A 25127-nucleotide genomic window follows, 5' to 3' on the forward strand; every position below is an offset into this window, starting at 1 on the left:
TGTTCATATAAACAAATTTGACTTTGAATTTATGTGATATTATTGATTTTGAATAATCGTTTTCGTAAAAATGAAAATCGAATGACGTATTGAATTATGGCGAAGTTAGAATCGAATTTTGAAAGTAAAATTAACGTGGATATCAGAAAAGTGGAGTATTCTATTGATCGAGATACATTAATCAAGAACTGTCTGTAAAGCATTCTGTATCAGAAATATTAGTAAATCGTATGGAAAATATAACATTTAGATATTTTTCTCTATCTTTACTTCGTCGATTGGAATAGGATGGTCACTCACTGTACAGAATACCGTACCATACTGGAGTATGAGGTCAGTCTACTACACATAAACTTACACGACAGATGATGATGTTATCTCTCTTGCGTCTTCAACATCCTACGTGACATTAGCGAAATAATCTGTGCCCGATGTGCCCGAAAAAAATGTAAAATGTAAAAATTAAAAATTGAATGAAGTCAGCCTTATGACAAAAATGAAGATTATAAATCAGATTATTTCCATCTCTTGAGGTTGCTGTTAGTCATTTACCAACGTGGCTGCAAAATTCTAAATTATTTTTCTGTGTGAGAGTGCTTTTATCTTTGATATGAGTTAAAAGTAATATGAAATGCAATGGATCGTTCAAGCAAAATTGTGTTCATATCAAATCTTATGATGTTAAGCAAATTAATATTAGTGTGCGTGTATATAGCAATAAATTTATTCAGAGAATAAAATATATTATCTTTTTTTATTATATTCCTTCACCAATGTGGGTTAAAATGACAAAAGAAGTTAACCAAAATTTCATTTAATAATTTCAGTCTATTAAACATACATATATATTAATTAATTTGAAATGAGTTTGTAATTAATATTATATAATTTTAATAACTATATATATATTTGATATTAAGTAAAAATAATTATCGTAAGTTGTTATAGAATATGACAATGTGATTATAGTATTAGTTGATGATGAATGAAATATCCGTGTATCTTAATTTATTAAGGATATGTTTGGATTTTATCGATAATATCATTAATCGAATTGCTATTTGTTGTCAAAGTTGATTCTTAAAACCTATACAGTAAAGGTCGAGCCACGCGTGCGTAACCGTGAGAAGCAGGTAGCCTGCGTGAAATCAATTTTAGCCGCTAGATGTCGCTGTGGATCCAAAAGTTTATTTTCATTTCAATTGTTATGTAATTTGACATAAAATAAATAAATGTTCTTTTAATATTCTAAATAATCGCTTTGTATATAAAAATAATGTAATGCAAGTTTAAAATGTGCATTTTGTAGTAATTTTTCGTAACTTTTGCGAATTAACTGAAACTGTAGTTAATAAAAACAATTAAGGCATTTTTACAATTGTTTTAAAATGAAGTCTGCTTGTGATGCAAAAATTTAAAATTATGAAGTTTGGTTAAATGTACTAAATATATCGTAATTATAATACAAAACAAGTTTTAAATATTCAGAGAGATGTGATGTTCTAGTTGCAACTGACATCACGAATTCTAGATGTAATATAATATTATTATGTAACCCACGTTATTTATCATGTTTAATTTATAGAGAACTTATCAGTTTTATTTTCTCTTTCAAAAATGTTTTCCGCCTATATAGCAAGTAGTATCAACATTTTATCACATATGTATGTTAGAGTGCTATATAATGAATGAAATATGAATAAAAAATATGAATTGTTTATAATAGATAGTCTAACAAAATATACTGAATAATTATAAGGAAAATGTAATGATAATTACAGTATAATCGTACTATCGAACTCGCTTGAAAACTGCCCTTTTTTAATTTTATATGTAATTATAATTTAGATATAAGTGCATGACTTGGTTGTGATGTGATTTTAACGTTCTTTAGGGCACCATTTATAAATTACTGTATGAGATTTAATTATCAAGTCGAATAATTATCGTCAACGTAAAGTTATTGCAGATTTTTTCTTTTATAACTTAAAACATCTATTTTAGCAATTTAAAGTTTGACCTTGTAAAGTTGTTAAAGTGGAAACATTTTAAGTACTGCTGAATGCAATCTCAAGTTGAGATTTACAAAGGCTTATATTGTTATAAATCAATTGCAGTGAAGTTACTGATGTCCTAAAGGCCCCGATCTGTTCCATCGTTGTGCCAATGGTTGGTGATCAAAGGCGAGGTGTTTTATTGATAATATGAACGACTTATTATGTATTACGCCACAAGACTGTTGTAAATTAAATTGAAGTATACTGAATGTTGTTGTTTAATTTTTCTTTACATGAACGCTCTTAAGTAAAGCTACCCCAGTATTCCAACCATAAAAGGGCAAAAGTCAAATTAATGACATTTGACGTGTAATTGAAAATATATCGTTATCATATTCGAGTGCTGGAATCATCTATGACATACATTGATTGATTTGCGAAAAGATGCCGTTCTGTACGTCGACGAAGTTGTTATCGGAACTTAATGTGAAAGTAATGTGGATGTAAATAGTTCAGCTGAATTTTATTGTGTTCTGAATAAAATGGAATTAGACAAAAACTATTAAAGGTTTATAACATAGCTATTAAAGGCCTCAATTTAGGTTTGTTTACGCTGATTCTTCGATAGGAGTAAGCTTTCGGGTGTGTAGGGTACACCGTGGTATTTTTTTTAATAAAAAACAAATATGATTTTTACAAACAATATTTATTAGTTTTCTTTTATTATATATTTCTTGAGTAACCATCAAGTTTCATGTTTCACATTTGATGGGCATCTCGTGGGGTTAACATTTTATTTCTGATATTTTCAAATATTTCGTTGCACTTTTGTATATTTACTAGCTGCTCGGCCCGACTACGTAGGGGTGAAATAATCAATTTATTTTGTTTAATATTATAATTATATAATCCTAGCCATAATAAACCATCGCAGCGCCATCTACCGGGTCCAATCTAATCAACCCAGGGGCCCACTCAAAAACATACAACAATATCATCAAATTCGGTCCAGGCGTTTAGGACTGGTTAGATGCCCAGGGACAAACACACATAAAGACACTTATTAAGTAAAAGAAACAACATTTTTATATCACAATAATTTATTTTTACAAATGAGTTATGGATCACAACAGCTCTCACAAGGTAAATAAATCTTCGAGTTTTGTTGAGACGATGTTAAAACAATTGAAATATTTCTCGTGAACAAAACGAAAAGAAAAATTATACACAACTAAAATAAAAATAAAAACTCATTAAGTGGGAAAAGGGGAATTAACTAGACATGTAGAGGCACCATACTTCTACACGAGACAAGAAAAAAGTCGCAAAATTTGAGCTCATCGTAAACAGTCATTTGGCAATAACAATTTTCCTATCTATTCAACAACCCGAAAGCGGTCACTCTTAGTGATAACATTTTATATTGTTTATCAAACACGACAACAACTATACCGATATGGAATCATTTGCGACTACAAAAATTTTGGTCCCGTTTTTTGGGGCGAAAGCGTCGGCAGTTTCGTTCCGGCCTAACAATACGTAACGTACATTACTCTTTAAAAATCATCTAAACACTTACGTCTACGAATATAGCGTCCGAGACGATCGACACGTTAACAATTTTCTTATAAATCTGAGCCGCGAGCCGTCCGGGCCGGCGACAATAAATTAACCGCGGCTCGTCACAAGGGGAGTATGTACAGCTCGGCGGGCCGGCCGGCTCGCGGGACTTAAGGTTACTTAGAACACATTTACAAGCACTCCTGTCGTTGGCGTTTAATTATGCATTTTGTACCTTCGCTGTAGGAGCGCGATTACTCGACGAACTCGTCGCGTCCTCGACAACGAGTCGACGGCCTCTCGACCCAGGGGCGAACGCGCGAGGCGGGTAGACTGACGCGACTTCGACTCACAATCGACAGCAACAAGGATTTACAATCATAAAATCTCTCCGTCGAAAAATGACGAGTAACAAAGTTAAATATACCAACGGAAGCGTCGATCTACCCTCTCCGCGCCGCCCTCCGAGTTCGCGTAATCGGGTCCCTACTCTTTAAAAATATACAAACGAACTTCTAAAACTATCGTCCTATTTACAGCTCCCACTCGGCACTGACACGGGCGTCTCTGGAGCGTCTGCGCGGGGCTGCGCTAGCGCCGCCACAGGCAGCACAGCGCGCGCTAGCACAGCACGGCGCGGTCCTGTGCGGCGCGCAGGCGCAGGCACGGCGCCGGGCACGCGCAGCCGCACTCCGCGTGCGCCGCGTGCGCGTGCGCGTGTCCGTGCGCGTGCGCGTGCGCGTGCGGCAGCTTGGCCGGCTTCTCGTAGTCGGGCTGGAACTTCTTGCAAAGCGCGAGCACGGACGGCGGGTGCGGGTGCGATTTCCGAGACACCTGGAAGGAGCGGTAGAGATATTAGTTCAGACCGACGACCGAAACGAAACTTTTTATCAAGCGGCAAGCGTGTGACACCAATTGTACAAATTCTACTGCTACAAATACACAGGACGTACGTACGAGCGCGAGACTGACCTTGGGCGTGGAGGGCGCGTCGGGGAAGGGGGGGGAGGCGTCGCGGGCGTGCGCGTGTTTCAGCGGCTTGTCGCGCTCGTCCTCGCTCTCTGTGATGGAGATATTAGTCAGTACCTATCAAAGTCAACGCAGACTCATACCCTTTTAATTCCAATTGCTTTTATGAACAGATAAGCCGCTTTATATTTAAAAATGAAACTTTTAGTGTATTTAACAATTAGCGTGCTCTGAAAGTAATGAACCTCACCTTTGCTGTCGTGCGCGCCATTGGTCCCGTTGCATTCGCTGACGCCGTTGTGTCCGTTAACTCCATTAACGCCGTTTACATTAACTCCATTGAGCCCGTTGACAGTGCTGACGCCGTTCACGCCGTTTACGGAAGAGACTCCGTTGGTGCCGTTTACGGAACCGATTCCGTTGGAACCGACTCCGTTGAGTCCGTTAACATTTCCGTTAATCCCGTTAACGCTGTGAGTGTCGGCGGTGTCGTCGTCGCTGGCGAGGTCGGCCGCCCCGAACCCGACGCCGACGATCGCTCTTGGTATGTCCGTCTCGTCTTTCAACCAGGGGTGCTCCAGGCACTCTTCCACTGTGAGACGACCCCTTAAAAGAAAAACATCAATTATTATTGTATCGATAACATTTGATTAAAATCATATTTCATAAATACAAGAAAACTTTATTCAAAAATGATTATGCAAAATTCTGGGTGTCGAGAGAGTTAGCATGTTATTATTAACGAATATATTATATATTAACGAACATAGACATTTCAATTATTGAATTGTTATTCGTGTTCGAGTTGTTTCCAATTATCTACGTCTAAAAATAAAATCATTGAACATTAGATACGAGCAAGAGAGTTCGTGATAATACTTCCTCCTTCCATAGCAATTGGACTTTTGCTACCGATCTCATGAGAAATATTTTTAAAACTACAAAACGGATGTTTGTTTTGAGACAAAACACGGTCACCTAATTTATGCGTAGAGTATGATTCTACTATCTAGAAATGGCATAATACTCACTTCGGATCAACGACAAGCGTCTCCCTTATGAATTGGATGGCACGTTGCGACACGCCGCGGAACAAATCCCGCGGGAAGGACAGCTGACACTGGGCTATGTTCAGGTACGTCTCCTGCTTAGTGTCGCCGGCGAACGGCGAATAGCCGCTTAGCAGCACGTACGCCAGAACACCGATCGACCAGATATCCGCAGCCAGGGATAACGGTTCATAGGATAAAATTTCTGGTGCTAGAAGAAAAGAACAAACACGTTTAAGAATAAATTAGGTACAGTTCTGGAGGTTAAGTTTACGACTTATTAATCGGGTCTCTATATTTATGAAATATCTATATCTATGAATAGATAGACTAGAAAAAATAAGGGTGATATGAGTTATCTGAATTTGTGTTTCTCCCAGTTCTAATAATTGAAGTATTTGTTAACCTCTATTGGCAAACAATTGGTACAAATTTAATTTTATTGTCTACTAGTTGTTGCCCGCGACTTTACTAGGTATAAAAGTAGCCCATGGTTCCCTTGGTTTCCAGCTTGCTTCATGTCAAATTTCATCAGATACGGTTCAGTAGTTTCACCGTGAAAGCATAACAGACAGACAGAATTACTTTCGCGTTTAAATTATGAGTACAGATAATAATAATTACACGAATCCATTAGAGTCGGAATATTTCTACTCGAATGGAAGTTTTTCTCACGAGATACAATAATAATGAATGATGAAGATAAATATTTTTAAATGTAAATTTCTTTGACATTAAAAAAACTAGTAAGACTTCCACCATTAACGTAATCGTCATTTCGCACACATTAGTGAATTCACAAACCCGATCCGCGCTCATAAATGTTTCAAGTTTTACGACCAATAAATATTGTGTGCTTTTTAGACCAGAACTGATTCATATCGATTGCAAAAAAAGCATGCGCGATGTTGAAACTATTATCTTGTAATTTCCATGGAAAACATAAATTAATATATGTTACGGCTGACGACGAGACCACCTTGGATTATAACATTTTTTTTTTAATACTTATATTCGAACTTTGAATATTGAAATTAGAATTTCAATTCTTTTTCTCTGAAATTTGAAAAAGTCCTTGGCGATAGGCTTCCGTTAGCTTTAATAGATCAACGTTATATGTGCTTGTGTAGGAAAGTAAAAGTCGAAGGGTCGGTCCTAAAATCATAGGCTATAGTTTTATACATTTCTAGTAAAGTTAATTAAACATAAAAAATGTCATTGGTAGTCTAGAAGCCTAGTAAATAGTAATATTTGATATAAATACTGAAGCTATAAGATATACTCACCAACATAGTCTCTTGTGCCCAATATCTCGCGGACATGCGCGCCGGGCTGTATCGCGCGACTGATGCCAAAATCGCAAATTAGCAGTTCTTCGCCCTCAGCGGACAAAAGTAGGTTCTGCGGCTTGAGGTCAAGATGGGCGACTCTGCGTGCATGCAAGTGTGCCAGCCCTTCTAAAACGTGACGGAGGGCGCGTCGCGCTGCGCCCTCAGATAATCTCTCCTCCTCATCCAGAAGTCTTTGTAGTTCACCGCCCGCGCATAACTCTAGCACTATAGCGACTTCTGACCGTGTTTCATATACCTATAAATAAAAATATATTTTTTTAATAATAAATAAGTATTGGGAACTTTTCATTCATCAATGAACGGGGTTTTTGAGGCAATAAGTGTACGGAAAATGTCACAATTGCAACAGGGAATGATGGTAATTTGAAATAGACTTATATGTTGAGTATTTACGTGAATAATGTATGTGTTTAATTCGTATTTATAATTCGTTACCGACGATTAAAAAAATCAGCGAGAGAAAATATGCACGTGCCGAAATTACTGAGCGGTATAACTTTGCACGGGCTATTCCATAATTACGATTTACTGATCACATATTCTAGAACCGAACAGCAATACTTATCCTTGAATTCCGGTTGGAAATGATCGAACTAATGTTACACTGGCACAAGGGACATAACATCTCAGTTACCAAGGTTGGTGGCGCATTGGTGATGTAAGAATTGGTTAAGATTTCTTACAGCGCCATTGTCTACGGGCGGTGGTGACCACTTACCTTCAGATGGCCCATTCGCTCGTCCGCCTACCGATATCATAAAAAAAAAGTCCGGGTTGATTCATCACTCACCTCATGCAAACTCACGACGCGCGTGCAGTCAGCGCAGAGTGCGAGGACGGCCACCTCGTGTTGTATCTCGCGGGTGGTGTCGGCGGCGCGCCGTCGTTTGCGGATGAACTTCGCGGCATACTCCTCGCCGGACACCAGGTGGCGAATTTTACGAACTGAAGCGAATTTACCCCTGCAAAGTAAAATATAAAAATATTACAATCTTTACCTTAATATTAATTTATTTAAACACACATACAGATAAAATTATCGATTGTTTTTTGTATGTATACCACGCATAACGTATCGGTTTATAGGATTACGTTAAAATTATGCATATTTATTATTGGGGCTTGCGTATAGTAGCATCAACGTACAATACACCGGTGGCACGACAACATTAGGGATCAGACAATTGCAATTGAAACAGTCATTGCAACGTATTACCGGGAATTAATAATTTTAGAAAATGTACATTGTAAAAGCACCTTAGTATTGCAGATAAGCAAACTCTCTTTTAAACTAATTTCGAAACATATCGATGCGTTAATTTTCTAGACATTTATATATTTGCATTTCAATTAATTTAATAATGTTGTTTTACAATTATCAATTAACGGAACAAAGTAGTGGAATGATCACTCATTTTATAAATACGAAAATCGCTCTCTTTGTCATTTTGTTCATCACGACTAAACGACTTAATCTTTTACAATTATCCCTACTAATATTATAAATTCTAAAGTAACTCTTGTCTGCTACCTCTTCACGCTAAAGCCGCTGAACCGATTTAGATGATATTAGGTGTGTTGATACTTTTATTTCACCCCTCTAGGAGACAAAATGGAGGTGGTGTGCTATAAAATTTTAAGAAGTTCACGCGGTTTTCTCTGTTACGTAATAAAATCAATGTTACTAGACTATTCCAATAACTGTAATATTTAGTTAAAAAAAATATCGACGAAGTTTGAATACGTCTTCTTGTAAATGTTCATATAAATGACATATTCGTATAGATTCACAATTTATAGTTTGCACACATAGTCATTTTTATGAATTTGTCGTTAGCGTCCCCTACAATAATAGATAAATATTTGACTTGGAGGTAGTACGGGACCTGTATGGAGACATAGAGACGTAATGTACCTACGGAACAGTTAGTAAATAAATAAGAATATAAACGTATTAGTGGTCGAGTAGTGTGTACAGCGGTTTTCATGGGTACGCTACTCCGAGGTCCAGGGTTCGATTCCGTAGACGTAGAAAGAGTTCATTAGTTTTCTATGTTGTCTTGGATCTGGGTGTATGTGGTACCGTCGTTACTTCTGATTTTCCATAACACAAGTGCTTTAGCTACTTACATTGGGATCAGAGTGATGTACGTGATGTTGTCCAATATTTATTTAATTCACTAAGGAACGTCGCACTCTGGTAACGCACGCGTATTAGTATATTTCCTAGAACAATTCGTAGTGTGAATTCTTGTAATTGGGCAATTTCGTCTCGGCGACAAACTGAACGCGTTAAACATCTCGTGAACGGTCTGAACAGTCCATTCCGAGCCCATTTGTCGCGATAATAGCTGCTCGCATGACGTTCACGACTAATGTTGCCGCATTCAAATTGCGTCTTCCTGAATGGGGATAATTAGACAGAGATACATTCTCAGATGATTTCTGACAAACATAATCACATGTTATCTGGGAATGTTATAAACAGAAAGAGCAATGAGATCAAGACGAGCGACGCTGGTCTGTCTAAGCCTTTAGTGTATATTTATGATATTTCGCGCACATATTTATGTGCGACTAAAAGTGTTCACATCTACAGTACTCTTGTGGTTGTGTTGAATTCTTATTTACTATTCTTGTCGCATATAAGACTATACACTGTACTACATTGTAGGAAATACATTGATACTGAGTTAATTTAATTAATTTATTATAATGTTTTTAAAATACATCATTAAGTATGATACTGATGTTCTGTAAGTTGTGACTTTTTTGTTGTTGTGAGTAGTTTACCAGGGATTTGTGACGGTGATATTATGATGCAGAAAAGGTAAGGTGAGGTGAGGAGAGGGGTATTGATGACTGTCAAAATATACTGCAATTTTGATAGTATATATAAATCAGACAAATTAAATAATCGGTAATTCTGATTGTATTTTCAAAGACATTATTGCTGCTTATATAGTGTATAATTAGTGTTAAAGTTTTAGTATTCGACATGTTTATAATTTTAGTCAATAAAATCTAATAAAAATAAACAATTACAAATCACTGTACGTGTGATAGTATGTATGTATGTGTGTGTGAATGTATGTATATAACATGTGTAACCTTTAGTATAACTTCAATTTAAGAATTCGCTTAATGTCATATTTGCTTAAAGTATAAGCAAAACGTTGCGCAACATCGTATCTTTGTCCATAGGCCTAGGCCTCGGTTTACGCATGATATTATCGCGTTTCACGGCTAATTCCTCGCCGGGCATAAATCTGCGCTTTCGTTGCGCCAGCGCACTGCAATTAGCCAACCGGCGACGGAGCAGCGCCTAAACGGACTGTCAACGAGAGTATAACGGCGCAGTTCGGCTGATGTATGGGGGCACATTTTATTACCGAGCTATTACCAAATAGGCCCTTTGTATGACTTATTGTAAATTAGTTGTGGTTTGTTTTGTTAGTAAATGTTGTCTCGGTACCAAACGCACTTAATCAGTTCAGACCATTGATATATTTTAATTTAGACAAACAATATTTTACTAAAGGCGTCTTGCGGTTTAACCCATCGCCAATTTCGATTTTTCATGCCTGTTTCTGTGTGATAAAATATATGTCATAAGTATAATACCCTTGACTATCTTACATCAAAATAATTTAAATATATCTACCTCGTGTCTAGTTCCTGAAATTAAACTTTTAAACTCTCAAGCTTTATAATTAAGAAAGTCCGGTATCCACTTCTATCCAAATTATATGTATTAGAATAACGCGAATGAGTAACAAACACATAAACACATAAACTCACAAACAATCTCATCATTTTCAATCTGATTAATCTGAGACAGATAAAAAATAAAATAGTATCACCTCTTTGGAACAGGGAACACGCGAAGTCAATCAATTATACGTCATAAGCGCCAGGCGTTGCGTGAAGCGAATACACTTAGAACGATTTGAATTTTAATAGCAAAACGGCGAGGTGGTCTCTATACATCGCACGAGTCACCCACTGCGCTACTGACGTCACTTATCGAGCTCGGGAGAGATATATCGCAAGAAATCATTTAAAAAAATGTTCAGTGTCAGATTTTAGTGAGCCACTGTAATTACAGGCACAAGAGATATAACTTTTTAGCTCCCAGCATCGGTGATGCATTGGCGATGGTTAAATGGTTAAACACCAAACTGGCTATCCAGTTCAATAAATAAGAGCTACTGCCTTAACTGTTCCATAGCTGGGCAAACAATTGGTTTTAAGATTATTCCAATCCTGTTTCGATGAGGTCCGGCGGATATGTAATATATTTATATGCGTTTGCAATCAACCCATGCGAGTTTAAGGCAAAGGTGAAACCATAAACTAAAAGTTCTGTCGTCGTGGTGTAGACGAGAGGTCCTCATCTCTCGTTTTCTCAGCAGTGGAACATATTACTGTACTTAATAATCGAGGATTTATTTTAAATAAATGCAATATATATTACAAACACTGATATTAAACAAAGCATCTAATAATATATTATAATAACTGTATCCACATACCTCGTATTGCGGAATCACAGTACCGATGTTTAAAGTTTACACAAAATTATATTAGCACCAGGCTTACAAAGGGCGTGTAAAGATCAATAAGGTTTCGCTGACACGCCTCTCAACAAACGTAAGTAGGTCAGTCTTCCATGCGTTTACTTAGAAATCTTTAAGTTAAACAGTCGGGCACAGCTCGCCTGTTTAAATATACTACATTCTACAATTAGACATTATTTAGGATATGTTTTGTGTTACTAAAATCTGTGTACGACGCGTTTGAGATAAATATAATTAATGTCCTTGTGATGATGACCGACTGACTTACTGTGTGTGCAAAAGAAGACACTCTCAAGCATCCATTTTCATTATCGGATGGGACAGCAATTAGACTCGACAAGAGAAATCAAGGCATCTGGCGCAGGTCAACGGCTTTATGAGCTCTCTGAGGCGCTAGAGCGTTAAACTGCCAATTTCCTCATACCTCTCTAACTGAAAATTTCTTGGGAAAAAACTGTAATAACTTTTATTGCCCCGACCCGGAATTAGAACATGGCACCTTCAATTACTACACGGACGAGACAGTCTCAACTTACATCACGACTTCTATGCAGCGACAATTAAATTAAAATATAATTTCGAAAAAACAAAAACTAAATATTCTTTATGTTACGGTATTGAATTAAACGTAAAGCCAACGGTTCGGAAAGTAAATTCAACCGAGAAGCACCGGCAAGAATCTTATTTGTTACTAATATCATAATGATTAAATATCTATTCTATAAATATAATATAGTATTGAGTAATCATAACGTCTTTAGACTTTATATATTAATATAGAGCGCGGGTGTTCTTGCATCGAGAATCAGTACCATTTAACGCCTCGGAAGGTTGTTTAACATGTATTCCCACGTTATTTTATCTACTACTTCGGTTACATTGCCGAGATTCCTAAGGTCTACTTAAAATTCAATTTGCTTATAAAGAAGTTCTACCAAAAAAAAAAAAAACATTTGATTCGATAAAAGCTATTCGGTGATTTTTATCAATAAGTTCAATAAGTGTATTTGTTCGGCTTGCCTTTGAAATTTGATTTAGCAAAAAGTAACGCTGTTATCTGCGGCATTGGTTCCGTCTTAAAGGGAGTGTGAATACTTACATACCCACTGAATTTACATTGTATAAAAAAAGGAAAGCGGTCTCTTTTACCAAAATTTACAGTGAAAATTATTATTGCTAATACATAAAGATTGTCATATATCAATCTAATATGTAAAAAGAACGCTGTATATTATTGAGATAGATTCATACATCGTTAATTTAATACAAATTTTTGTGTCATTCGTCTTCCCACGATGATAAAGTCAAAGATTAAACTTTTTCACTGTTGATAAACTAAATGTAACTCAATTTCCAAACGATCTCTGATTGCGGTTAATCGTTACTTTTGTAAAAAGCTGGTGCAGATGCGCGCGCGCAGGGATTGAAGGCGGGGAGAGGAGGACGGGGGTGATTTTCGGCGAAACGGACGCACCTGCCGCGGCAGCTGGCCGACGGAGAAAAAAGGGCCAGCAACGACCGTCGATTGGTTACATATTGCAACTAAACATATTATAAACTTGACACAATAACGCGGCTACAATATTCGCAGTCGTTATAAATCCCAATATACGTTATAATAATAATTATTATTTCTTAAATAATAATTTATTAACTTCATAAGGAACTTCTACGTTGTGTTTTATTTGTGTAACGAGTGTATCCATACCTAACAACTGCGACACGGCGTAAAACTAGTGCTAGTGTAGTTATTATTATCGAATCACATTATTGTTGTGATATGTATCCGTAGTGTTCTAGAAAAAAGAAATAAAACTCGTTTATCAACTCAAAGGTTGAAAATTTTGGTAAATAATAATAATAATAGATACATACATATTTTGACACAATTAAATGTACACCCTGAATAAAAATTTAGGAAAATTTAAATAAAAATAAATTTTCGGACGAGATCGAAACGTTTCCGTGTATAACTTGTAAGGGCAACGATTCTGAAGCAAAAAGTTATTACATATTTTTTTAGACACAATGTTCTCGGTATTGCGTCACAGAGGAATGCGTGCAACAAACGCGACGCATAGACGCACAATACAAGGAGCAATTGCTCGCTGGCAACGAGTATTTATTATCGCCCGTCAGTTTTATGAATATGCGAGCGTCCCATAAAACGCTCATTTTTCCATATAAAACTCGACGGCCACTGACAAATCGCAGACGTACGTTGACCTAACTATCCAATGAAAACGAATATATATTTTATCGCACGGCCATCGCTAGAACTTACCAACATAAACGTCATGTTTAAATGAAATATACTAGTATCTATGAAACGCAAGGCCAATTTACATGTTACCCGTGCAACATAAGCAAACGATTTGAAAATGAATCTTTCAAACAATTAACTAATCTTTGAATTAATTTTAAATTCTAGTTGTGTTTTATTGATGGACATACACACACATATATATATATATATATATACATATATATATATATATATATGTATATATATACATATATATATATATACATATATATATATATATGTCTATTCGATATAATTGCGATCAGGAATCACGAGTAGATTTATATAGATTAATATTTTTGGGGTATGATTTAGTCTACGCGATAACAAGGCTCAAGTAACCTAACTTGAAAAAAATGTATGAGTCTAAGCGAAAAAGCGCTTTTAATAAGATTTAGAATTTAATAAGATTTAGAAGCAGATAACGAGTGTGAAGCGAGATAGCGCTATATATCATCAATGAATACATATTTGGTGGGTGTTGAGCTTTAAGCGTATTCTTTTTAATCGCGCTGCCAGTCACCTAGTTGACAAGTGGTTTGTTTTATTGAAGCTTTGGCTGAAAAGGAAATTGTAAACATGGTGACGTGACGTCAAGACACAAATTGCACGTTTGTTTGATCAGAACTGCTATTATTAATATATCGCGCTATCATTGTAATTTCTTTAGATTCATTTAATCAATGTACGATAAATAATACATATTTACAAATTATGTTACGTTTATTTAATCTTTGAAGTACCTTTATAGTTCTAACTTAGAGCAAATTGATCTTTAAAACTTAGAATTGGTAAAAGATCCGAAATTATTGAGTTGTTAGAATACACAGATATTAGCCAAGGTTCAAAGATCAAATCCAGACAAGCACATAGTTTTTATATGTTTAATTTGTGTCTATAATTATAATGTCTGCTGCACGTATATTTACCATATCGTAATGGAGTAGTCCTCTAAAAGAGGATTTTCTAGCAGTTGGACATTTGTGTAACCGTTTCTTTACCTTTTTATATCTGTGTTCGTAGTTCAATTAAAAATGTTATGGAGATAATATTTAACGTTTCGTTTCGGACAAGATGTCCGCCGTACATGGCGTAACCACAAGTAACATGCAAGAGCGATGACCGGAGATCGAATACGCGGCCTTGGCAATGATGCTCCGAGATTAGATCGACGGTCGCCTCCTCCCGGTGATTGATTATAGAGTACGATCCGAATAAATCCATTAGGCGATTGCTCGCGAGCTTATGTTATGAGTTTCGACGATTTATTTCTTAACGTAATATACATTTTATATGTTTCAAAATTTAAATGTACTTACAGTTCGTTATATACTATTTGTAAACATACAAAAACGTTTAATTTTACATAAAAATTAAATTAAATAGAATTTTTTTTTTCAAACGTAATTATTAATTAATCTTCCGCAATGCTTGTCCCAAAACCAAAAACCTTTTAATGTATTTTATGGTTTATATTATATTTTATCATATATATATATATATTATTTATTTGTAAACCTTTTTTTAATACGTTAGGTTTATGCAAATCAATCAAATTTCATTTCCCGATAATTACCTTAATTCCAAGATCTCTAATATATTCAGAACTGGTTTGTAATTAAAGAGAAAGTGCTCAAATGAAGTCATAAACGCATTAGAGCAAGTCAAAACGGTATTACATTACAAATACGGAGACGAGGATCCGTAGAGCCATTCTGTGTGAACAAACATGAAACTCGCCACGGAACACGACCGTGAAACGTCAGAAATTGATATGCGACATTAGCTTTAAAGATTATAACATTTAAAGGATACACGAGCGTAGCGTACTTGGGATAATGCATATATTGAAACTTGTTAATTGTCCATGGTATAAATTTGACGAACATCTGACGTACTTCCCTTCTCGTGTGGGCCGCGGCAACGTGTAACGAACTACTATCCATCTCTTATCCTACAAATAACATCACCTATCCCTTGGCTTGTGTTCTTCAAGTGAGCGCTCCCAAAAGGAAATTGTCTTCGAAAGTAAGAGGCCGGATTTCGAGGTAACAATTCCCCTTTTAATTAAAATAATACAGTCCACTCATATCTCTTGCGTACAACGCGTCAAAATATCGTATCGCGTATAGGTTTTCAACATTTAACGAGTGACGCGTGTGGCTCTTGCGGAGTAGCGCTACTGTTGCAGCATGAAAGTGAGGCTGACGTGGAGCGCGTTCCGATGTCGCCGGCTTATCTCTTACGCAATTCTGAACTTGAACTGCCGATCGATGCGATCGTGACGTTCGATCGATATCGAACGAATGAACGTTAGAACGATTCGAACGATTCCGAACGCACACGCTCATTTCACACCACTGATCTGAATCATCCTTGAATGCGTTTGATAAATTACTTTGACGTTAAGGAAATATAGTTTATGAATTAGTTTTGATATTTTTGCGCATGCGTATCGATGTTATATTTATGTGTTTATATGATTTATAAGTCGTGTATTTTTATTGGAGCTTAACCGTACTTTAATTGAATTAGTGTCGAATGGTAAATTACTTTTTCAGGTAGTTTGTGTTACGTAGTTTTAATGAATTAGCTAAAATTCTTAATCGTAAAGTATTGCAATATCTGCAAGATGTCAAATTTATATTACTTTATTTATAATACTTTATATTTGTTTCAGTTTCATTATTAAAAAAATATTATAACGTATATAACTATATTATATAAATACAAAAGGATGAAGCTTAGGTTCTTAAATTGCTGACGTAACAAATCATGTGAACTATGTATATAAAATCAACGAGTTTACAAGCGCAATTCTCTGTACAGAGTAATTATTCTACAGAGAGTACCTTAGATATAATATTAAATAACACCACGAATCAATATTTTTGACAGTTAATTTTCTATAGCAATAAGGAATTTTCGGCTATATTATATTTCTATAGGACTGGCATTAAAAATGGTGTAAACTTACTCAAATGTTATAATTTAGTTAGTTTCGTTTATAAAACTGTACCGACAATTTAGTTGAAATAGTTGTAATTAATCAAATATTTAATTAAAACTAACTAACAAAAATATACATGTAAGACTCTGTTGCATTAGTAGATACCCTGTGGATCACCGGACAATAGAGTGAGGGATAGAGGGATGATGAACGCGTTGCAATCAAGATTTAAATTAGAAATCTGAGCTGTTCATTGTGTTTCAAGTGACTTTTAGTGGGGCGAGTTAATTATATCCTTGTTTTTGAAGGGTAAGTGATGGCTGTTGGGTACTTTTAAGTTTCGTTTGTGATGTTTATATTGAGTTGTTGCTTAATTACATAATGCGATTCTTTTAATTTAAAAAATAAAAACGTATTTAACAATAATAAAAAAACAAATTTAATTTTCGTAAAGTATCCGTATTGTAATAGAAACTATTACAATGCGTACAATTTATTAGTGCATTTGCCTTTTTAGTCCTAAGTAACCGCCAGCGCGCCCTTATTCCTAAAAAAAAAAAACTATATTATCTGCGCAGACAATCATAACTAATTTCTGAGTGGCCAACTTAGATCTCGCTTTTAGAGCTATTCACTCACGAAAGCGCAAACCTGCAGGTTAAATTAATTTATTTTTAATAAAATAAACTTAACAAATATAATTATTTTGTATTTTTTTGTCATCGGTACATTTTGTTAACACGAACGTCACTCACTCATAGTAATGCACGCTGATAATAACTTCCGTGGAGGGGAGTGCCTTCGTGAGAGAATAGATTTATAATACAAGTTTTACTCGCGAACATAACTTTTTGCGGTGGTCACGAGCACCATCGCGGCAGATGCATTCTGTTGTAACGTTCGGTCAATACGCTAGGTAAACCTGAGTCACTACTATGAATAATATTTAATTATATGATAAGTTGAACAATACAAAAATAAGTTGTTTAATTTAATTCAGATTGAGCTAAAATAAAGATGATGGCCATACCTAAGATGAGCAGAGATCCATTCCTTAAGAGAACATAGAAGTTTTATAGGAACAGTATTGCCAGGGTTAATAACGGATTTCATTGAATATAACTTAAAATGAAAGTCAGTCAGGTTCAATATTGAAATTGCGAGTGACACTCACTATCCAATGAAATGATTTACATCGACGATCGTACAAGATTACAATCATAAAACGTCAAGTCCGATATTGATATCATAAACGTTTTACAGCTTTATGCAAAGCGAGCATCTTTACAATCCGATTCGCTTTACGCTGAAGATATTTTAAAATACCTACTTATGATTTTTTTTTAATAATGCCTGTATTCAATTAATTTTATTAATCCAAGGTAATCCAATTGAGGTGACAAATGAGTATATCTATTATTATTTAACTTCAAATGGTTATAGTTTAAATAAAAAAAAAATATTTAGACAAGTGTTATTTGTCGCCTGACTGCAACTGTCTTTGAAACGTATGATATTTAATAGGGAGGGAGCTATTCATGTTCGCATTGTTCAACCCCAACAAATTGCATCCGCGGTCGTTGAGTGCATAAAAACATGAAACGAAACGACATAACTAAAACTGTATTAAAAAATTAACCAAAGCAAAATTTAAATTTTATCGTTCGAAATTTAAAATAACTTGTAATCAAAAATCTAAATACGTCTCTATTTTCACAGTATAATATGCAGATCGAGAGATCGGAATGTCCAGCCGGGACGCACCTGCCGGAGCGCGTGCGCAGGCAACACGCCGATACATTACACTCGATAGCGAATTTCGATACAGTTAATAATTTATTGAAATAACACCGTAATCGCTGTGAGCGATATTAATTATTGCAATGGGAGCTTGTTTACAAACATTTCTCGTTGTTATGGAAGAGTTTTCGAGCTCATGGGAATATTTATTTGTTGCCCGAAGCCATTTAAAGGCAAACATGACGTATTTATTATGTATATTCAGAGAACATTTTATTTTGTATGCGGTACTAGTGATGCAGTACTTCCGACGTCGTATCGATATGATTTTTCATATTAATTTTAAAATCGCATTTATTCATTGTATATATAAAAACAATATGTATGTTTGTTTTATCTGCTTCGAGAATTGATACATAGTTAAATTTGACCGTCTCGTTGATCTAATAGCTAGCTTATAAGATTAAAAAATTCTTTGCACAGGACAAAAAAGTTAAAGAAGACAGACTTGAAATTAAATATTGACTCAAATAAAATGAAAAAAAACAAAAAAAAAAACTTGTAACTCGTAAAAAAGATGATTTACATAGGTTGAGTTTTATTCTAATACTATTCAACTAAACGTATGTATGTATGTATGACCTAACTATGTAACCAAGGCGATAATAAACACGGAACAACCAATTGGCAACGATCACTCGCTCGCTGATAAATGCACAATAGAATATTTATACATGGCTGACGCATTACTAATTCATGTACTAATATAGTGTTAGCATTAATTCTAAATTAAATATTCCTATAATCTTACATCGCGAGTAATGCTAACCGAAAATTTTGGGTTCAAACCCGCCTGCCCGCAACCGGTTACCACTAAGTTTTCGTGTGTTTAAGATACAGTAATAAAAAATTGAATGTATCGGATGTAATCTTCTAAATCTTCTTAAGATAGGAGGATGTAGTCCAGTCACGGGAAACTTACTGACTGTTACTGTTATTTTACGGTTCTGAGTCCGGCTGGTTAGAGAGCAATCATGTTTAACCATCAGTTATGTATCGCTGAATGTTTTTATTGCTATGATTAACAACTTGGTATGGACTGGGTAGGTACCAAACATCAGCAATTCTACCGCCAAACAACAATCCTTAGTAAGTTCCGTTCTGGTTTGAGGGTTGAGTGGGCGTAACTACAGGCCCAAGGGACATAAGATCTTAGCTCCCAAGAATAGCCAACAGCGCCAATGTCAATGTTGTTGAGGACCACTGGCACAGTTGGGCGGCCCATTTACCCATCCGTCTAATTTAAAAAAAATAAACTTGGATTGAGCCACTGTTATGGCATGGCATGAAGACCATTAGACCTTACAATCCCTGGTTGGCAGCGTATTGGCGACATAAATTATAATAATAGTTTTACAATGCCAATAATCAGAGATTACCATAAGCTGACTCACATCGGTCAAGTGCGAGGTGTTTCGTGACGGAACCTGTACTATTACGTTTTCCATGAGACTATCTCTGAAGCTATCTTTATTAAGAATGAAATTTTTTTTGAAAGCAAGGCGTTACTACAATATATTTTATCGGCGAACAATGTCTAGTCTAATAACGGCTGATAACAAGCTGTTTTATACATCTTCTTGGTAAGATTTCGTACAAAATCGTCTAGGTACCAAACACTCATCGTATACACACAGAAGCCAGAGCCAGTGAACTACAGATGAAAATGCAAGGGTTGGGTAATACTTTTAACAGTGAAAAGGCGATTGCAAACACCAGAGTTATCTTAAATATATTCCGCACGTGGACACATTAATGATTATACTAGATTTATATTAACAAATAATATTTATTGAACAAATTCCTCTTACTACGGCTCGGAATGTGTCACTGCGGTACACCTGCCCGTGTCAAGGTTGGCAAGTTCAGCTCGGCTTGTAAGTGGGACTTGAAAATTAATCGACATTTGAAAATTAATATGCAAATTTGACAGACGGTCGTATACAAGGCTTTTGTAATAGTCTGGTATAAATAATCTGACGTATGTTTTTTGTTTGTTTACGTTAAATCTTGCTGAATTAGAACCAATTCCTTTTATGTCCTATCAAAGGTCTGTTTTCACAGATTTGATTATATGGTAAGGGTGGCCTGATTATACATCTACAATTATCTCTAGACGAAGGTACCGCGGTTTCATGTCTTTGCTGGACATAAAATCAATACTAATATTATAAATCCGAAAGTAACTGTCTGTTTCGCTTTCACGGCCTAACCACTGAACTATGTCTTTAAAATATCAATTTGCGATATATTTAATCAATTCAATGTATTGCTGAGCTTCTTGCTTCAATTGATTGTCCCCTTACCTTTTCTGTATTCATTTATGAATCAATGATTCATGTATCGTTTTAATTTTATTGATGTAAAATGTTTCTTTATGTTTATGATTATGACTTTAATAAAAATATAATAAATAGTTACAAATGCATACGCATTGGTGACTGATTTAGTTGTCTTGGACAACCCACTTCGAATTTTTATGGAGTTTGTCTTTTATTTTAAATTAATTTATTCGTGTACCTTCATTAAAACTTACATCAAGTAACATTTGGATAAAACAATGAAAAATATGCTGCGCTAATTGGAATATTTTAATGACTGTACCTACCAATGATTTTAAAAATAAACATTTCATGAAATTTAGAAACTAATTAAAAGTATGTGTTGAATATATATTTTAAATAATATATATTTTAAGTGTCGAGACTGTGACATTAAGACCTTTGATTGTTGCTAGTTACAATACGACTAATTTACGAACAATAGATAGTAATTATAGCAAAGTTATACATTTTAAAGTTTATGATATTAATAGAAAATCTAATTACAGCCGAACTATTTTTTCCATCTTAGATAATGAGATGCAAATAGCTCGTGAATATTATGATTGAATTATTCACGTCGGCAAAGCTCAAGCGGTGCGTGGGCGATCTATTAATTATGGTCGGTCCGCTTCCGTGGCTGCGCCCGCGCATCGCTGTTGTTCAGCGAGATCGTTAGGTGCTCACTTTGTTGTCGAGAACGATTTGTTATGACTCAATGTGTTGCTACCTCTGTGCTTTGTATGAAACTTTTATATATTTAAAAAAATTATCACCAATAACGCATCACGTATAATAATTAAAGAAACCAACGTACGATAATAATAATCAATTAATAAAAAATAATTATTATTACAACCAAATTGGATGGTCGGTTGTTCAAACAGATTTCAAATATCTCAGTAAGAAAAATATTATAATTAGTTCATTAATTTATGTTAATAATAACATAAATTGGCGTTATCGTTATTAAGCTACAATCACATAAAGGGTTCATATCATCAGTTCAAAAACATTTCTTTAAAACTCTTTGGATGATTTTATTCACACTTAAGAGATGCAAGTACTTAACGTCAATTACATAAATTCTTCGGTTGCAAAAAACAATCAGATAGATTATATCTCCGAATGAAACGCCTCATACAATAGTGATCGAGCACCACTTAAGTTCACGGTCTGTCCTGTTCAATTCATACATACATTGTAAGGTTCCACACAATTACGAGTAAAACCGGACCAAATAAATGCCTCGGTCCTCGTCATTGCTCAGAGATATACCTCGTTGATAAGTTACGCGATACAGACAGCCTCTCCTGCTCCTAGGCTGAGTGGAGTGATCCGAGGATCAGGTCGATTAGGAAATAGGTTAATAAATTTGCCGTCGATAATGCTTATGATTGTGTATGATTTCGGAAACATCTTACAATATTCAGTACATCCGGTAGAATCTATATTCCGTACCGGTAATTACTTCAAATTCAAATTAATCTTGTATATTGGCGGTTTAAAAGCGCTGGTAAGACTCTACTTCAATTAAATATTTTTTGTATCGATAAAAACATTTTAAAAGAAACGTTATTCTATAAACATATCATGAGTTTGTAATTAGAAAAAAACTGATTTATACACCGTTGTTCAAGCTTGCTTTTTACCAAATATCATCAAATTAGTTTAGAGTGGTTTGGTTGTTAAAGAGCAACAGACAAACGGAGTTATTTTAGCATTTATAATATGTGTATAGATTTGCATCAAAAACGAACCACCGGCAATAAGCTTAGTATTTCAGTATAATAAACAATAGTTAAATAATTATGGTTCTTGAATGGCTATCACGATCCCGCTGAGAAACATTTAGAGTCAAGTGTAAAATGCGTGCTCGCTAAGTTTTGAGGACAAAAGTGGCACTCGCCTTACCCTCGGAGGACGTACTTCTCATCAAGTGCTCGTTTCTCAGGGGGTCGTCTCGGGGTAGTCAAGGGGATAATATTTATTATTGACACTGTATAGCTTGTGATATGATATAAAATTATATTAGATGCGAAGATATTTGATTGATTTTTAATATTTTTTTTATAATTTAAGGCACGTACTTTTATGGCATGCTGGTAGGACTTTGTGAAAGCCCGACTGTGTAGGTAGCATCCACTTATCAGATATTCTACCGCCAATTAACAATATTGTTGTGTTCCGCTTTGGAGGGTGTTGTTAGTAAGTGTAACAACAGGAACAAGAGACATAGCATTTTAGCTCCCAACATTGCTGATGTAAGAAATGGTTATTATTTCAATGTCTATGGGCGATGGTAACCACGTACCATTAGGTGGCCCATGTGCCCATCCGCCTACCTATGACATAAAAATAATAATAATAAGCAATAAAACCTACTTTTTGTTATGTATATTTATTATGGTATTTCTATTTTTTGTCCTTTTTCGGACATTTTCCTGTATCCGTCATATAGTTTACAATATAGAGTCAAATGGAGACATATTGTTACAATGCTAAAATTGCTGTAGTTGTTAACTATAGTTTAAAAAACACGAACGACACAATACTACCCGAGTTTTATTAATTTACAAAAATAACAGTTAGTCGTAAAACTTTCTTGCGGATTAAATTTGAAATTAATCAAATGTTAAAATTTGATTTTGCATTCTCATTAATATGAGCTTGAATCGAAATGAGACCATTGCAAGCAATATGCCATAAGTCGGTCAAATGTGCTGTTCCCAGTAAACTATGTTTGCTACGTAGTATCGAGTTAAATGGCCGGTCATCTATTAACTGGTCGAGCGCTGCTAATTAAGAAAACGTGGCTGTTCTCTACAAAGGACGCTAGAAAGCTGCGCGTGCGACAGCTAATGTATGACCGGCTGATCATGACGCCCCGAGCACCAATAATACTAAACTGTAATTAAACATAGTTTTACTCATCGTAGACACTAATTTGAATTATTTAACGATTATTTCGGTATTTTAGGCATCATTAAAACCTATGTATTTTAATTAATTCAAACGAGGGCTTAGGAGACAGACACACCAGAACCCCGGACATGGGTTGGCATATTAAAGAATGAGTTTAAGTTTTATCAAATAACTAATTAGATATACAGATTAGGTAGCGATTTTTACTTGGCGCGCTGTTATCTGTTCCGAGCGTAGATAATTCACTAATTCAAAGTTGAAATTTCTAAAACTCAACAACTGAACATAAAAAAACGCGATAATTTTAGTAAAAGCTATTGAATGTGTTCCTCATGATTTATAAGATTGAAAGAAAGTTAGTATTTTGAAGCAATTGGCCCAAACAGACGTTCATTCAGAAACACTTGCGGAAAAGTTAAAAAGCGAACCAACAATGGACCTCGTGTTTCGCGATTTCCCCCCACGATTGTTATCCGCTTCGATCGCAGATAATGGTGCTGTTAGCCGTTCCGATTATTAGAATCGATTAGAATATCGATAAATATGACAATTGCAATTCATAAACATATCGATTGATCGTTGTAATGTAACTTTTGACAAAATTAATGTATAGGTTTTAGTTGAGACATTCAACCATTCAATTGTCAGATATACCTTAGTGACTTATTAATGGATTAAAAATCATTAGTCTTTCTGTTTTATAGTATGAGAATACACAGTTTCTTAGGAATCACAGAAAAATAGTACAAATTAGTGTAGTAACAATTATATGACGATATGTCGTACACATAAAATAAAATCCTTGGCATTAATATCAAAGTATCGACATTGTCGATCACGTCCCTAGGCGGTCAGCGTAAGAACTGGTCCGTATCGTGCACAAAGAGATGCGTCGTGCCGCCACTTTCTCTCCATAACCTTTCCGGTGATCTGAGATCTACTATCTGACCTCTAAAGGGCTTTAGGTCGAGTACATACGAACTTTTATTTTAGTTTGAGTTTAAAGTCATTTTTGAAACTTAGCTTTTATCTCTTTTATTACAAGTATTCTGTTTTAGTATACATTTTGTTTTTACTAGTAACGCGATTTACAAACAAATAAAATATTCCGGGTATGGGAGCGGTCTGTTGGTGATAATTTACAAAATAAAAGTAAATCAGAAGTATCTCTCTCTGTCTATTATAGTAACAGAGTTTAATGAAATTTGTTATGGAATAAGTTTGAATCCCAAGGAAGGATACAGGCAACTTTTTTACACCTAAATCCTACGACATTTTTTATACCTAGCACCTAACGACCAACGCCTCAAAAGCGAGCG

The 25127-nt window shown here is 35.2% G+C and overlaps 1 protein-coding gene across 4 annotated transcripts in view; it reads right to left on the reverse strand.

Moving 5' to 3' along the window:
* Nucleotides 1-3079: 3079 nt before the first annotated feature.
* Nucleotides 3080-25127, reverse strand: part of LOC113396269 (serine/threonine-protein kinase 17A) — a 161909-nt gene continuing 139861 nt past the window's right edge. The window contains exons 2-7 of one of the 4 annotated variants that reach the window (XM_026634151.2): nt 7718-7889; nt 6862-7162; nt 5558-5786; nt 4777-5132; nt 4530-4618; nt 3080-4391 (exon numbers count right to left, since the gene is read on the reverse strand). In XM_026634151.2, the coding sequence (XP_026489936.2) occupies nt 4179-4391; nt 4530-4618; nt 4777-5132; nt 5558-5786; nt 6862-7162; nt 7718-7889 (1360 nt within the window). In that variant the 3' untranslated portion in view covers nt 3080-4178. Of the gene's footprint in view, nt 4392-4514; nt 4619-4771; nt 5133-5557; nt 5787-6861; nt 7163-7717; nt 7890-25127 lie in introns of all 4 variants that reach the window. The other 3 variants (XM_026634150.2, XM_064215513.1, XM_064215514.1) reach the window with 3 other exon arrangements.

The sequence above is a fragment of the Vanessa tameamea genome, chromosome 8 (assembly GCF_037043105.1).
Source record: "Vanessa tameamea isolate UH-Manoa-2023 chromosome 8, ilVanTame1 primary haplotype, whole genome shotgun sequence".
Lineage (NCBI taxonomy): Eukaryota > Metazoa > Arthropoda > Insecta > Lepidoptera > Nymphalidae > Vanessa > Vanessa tameamea.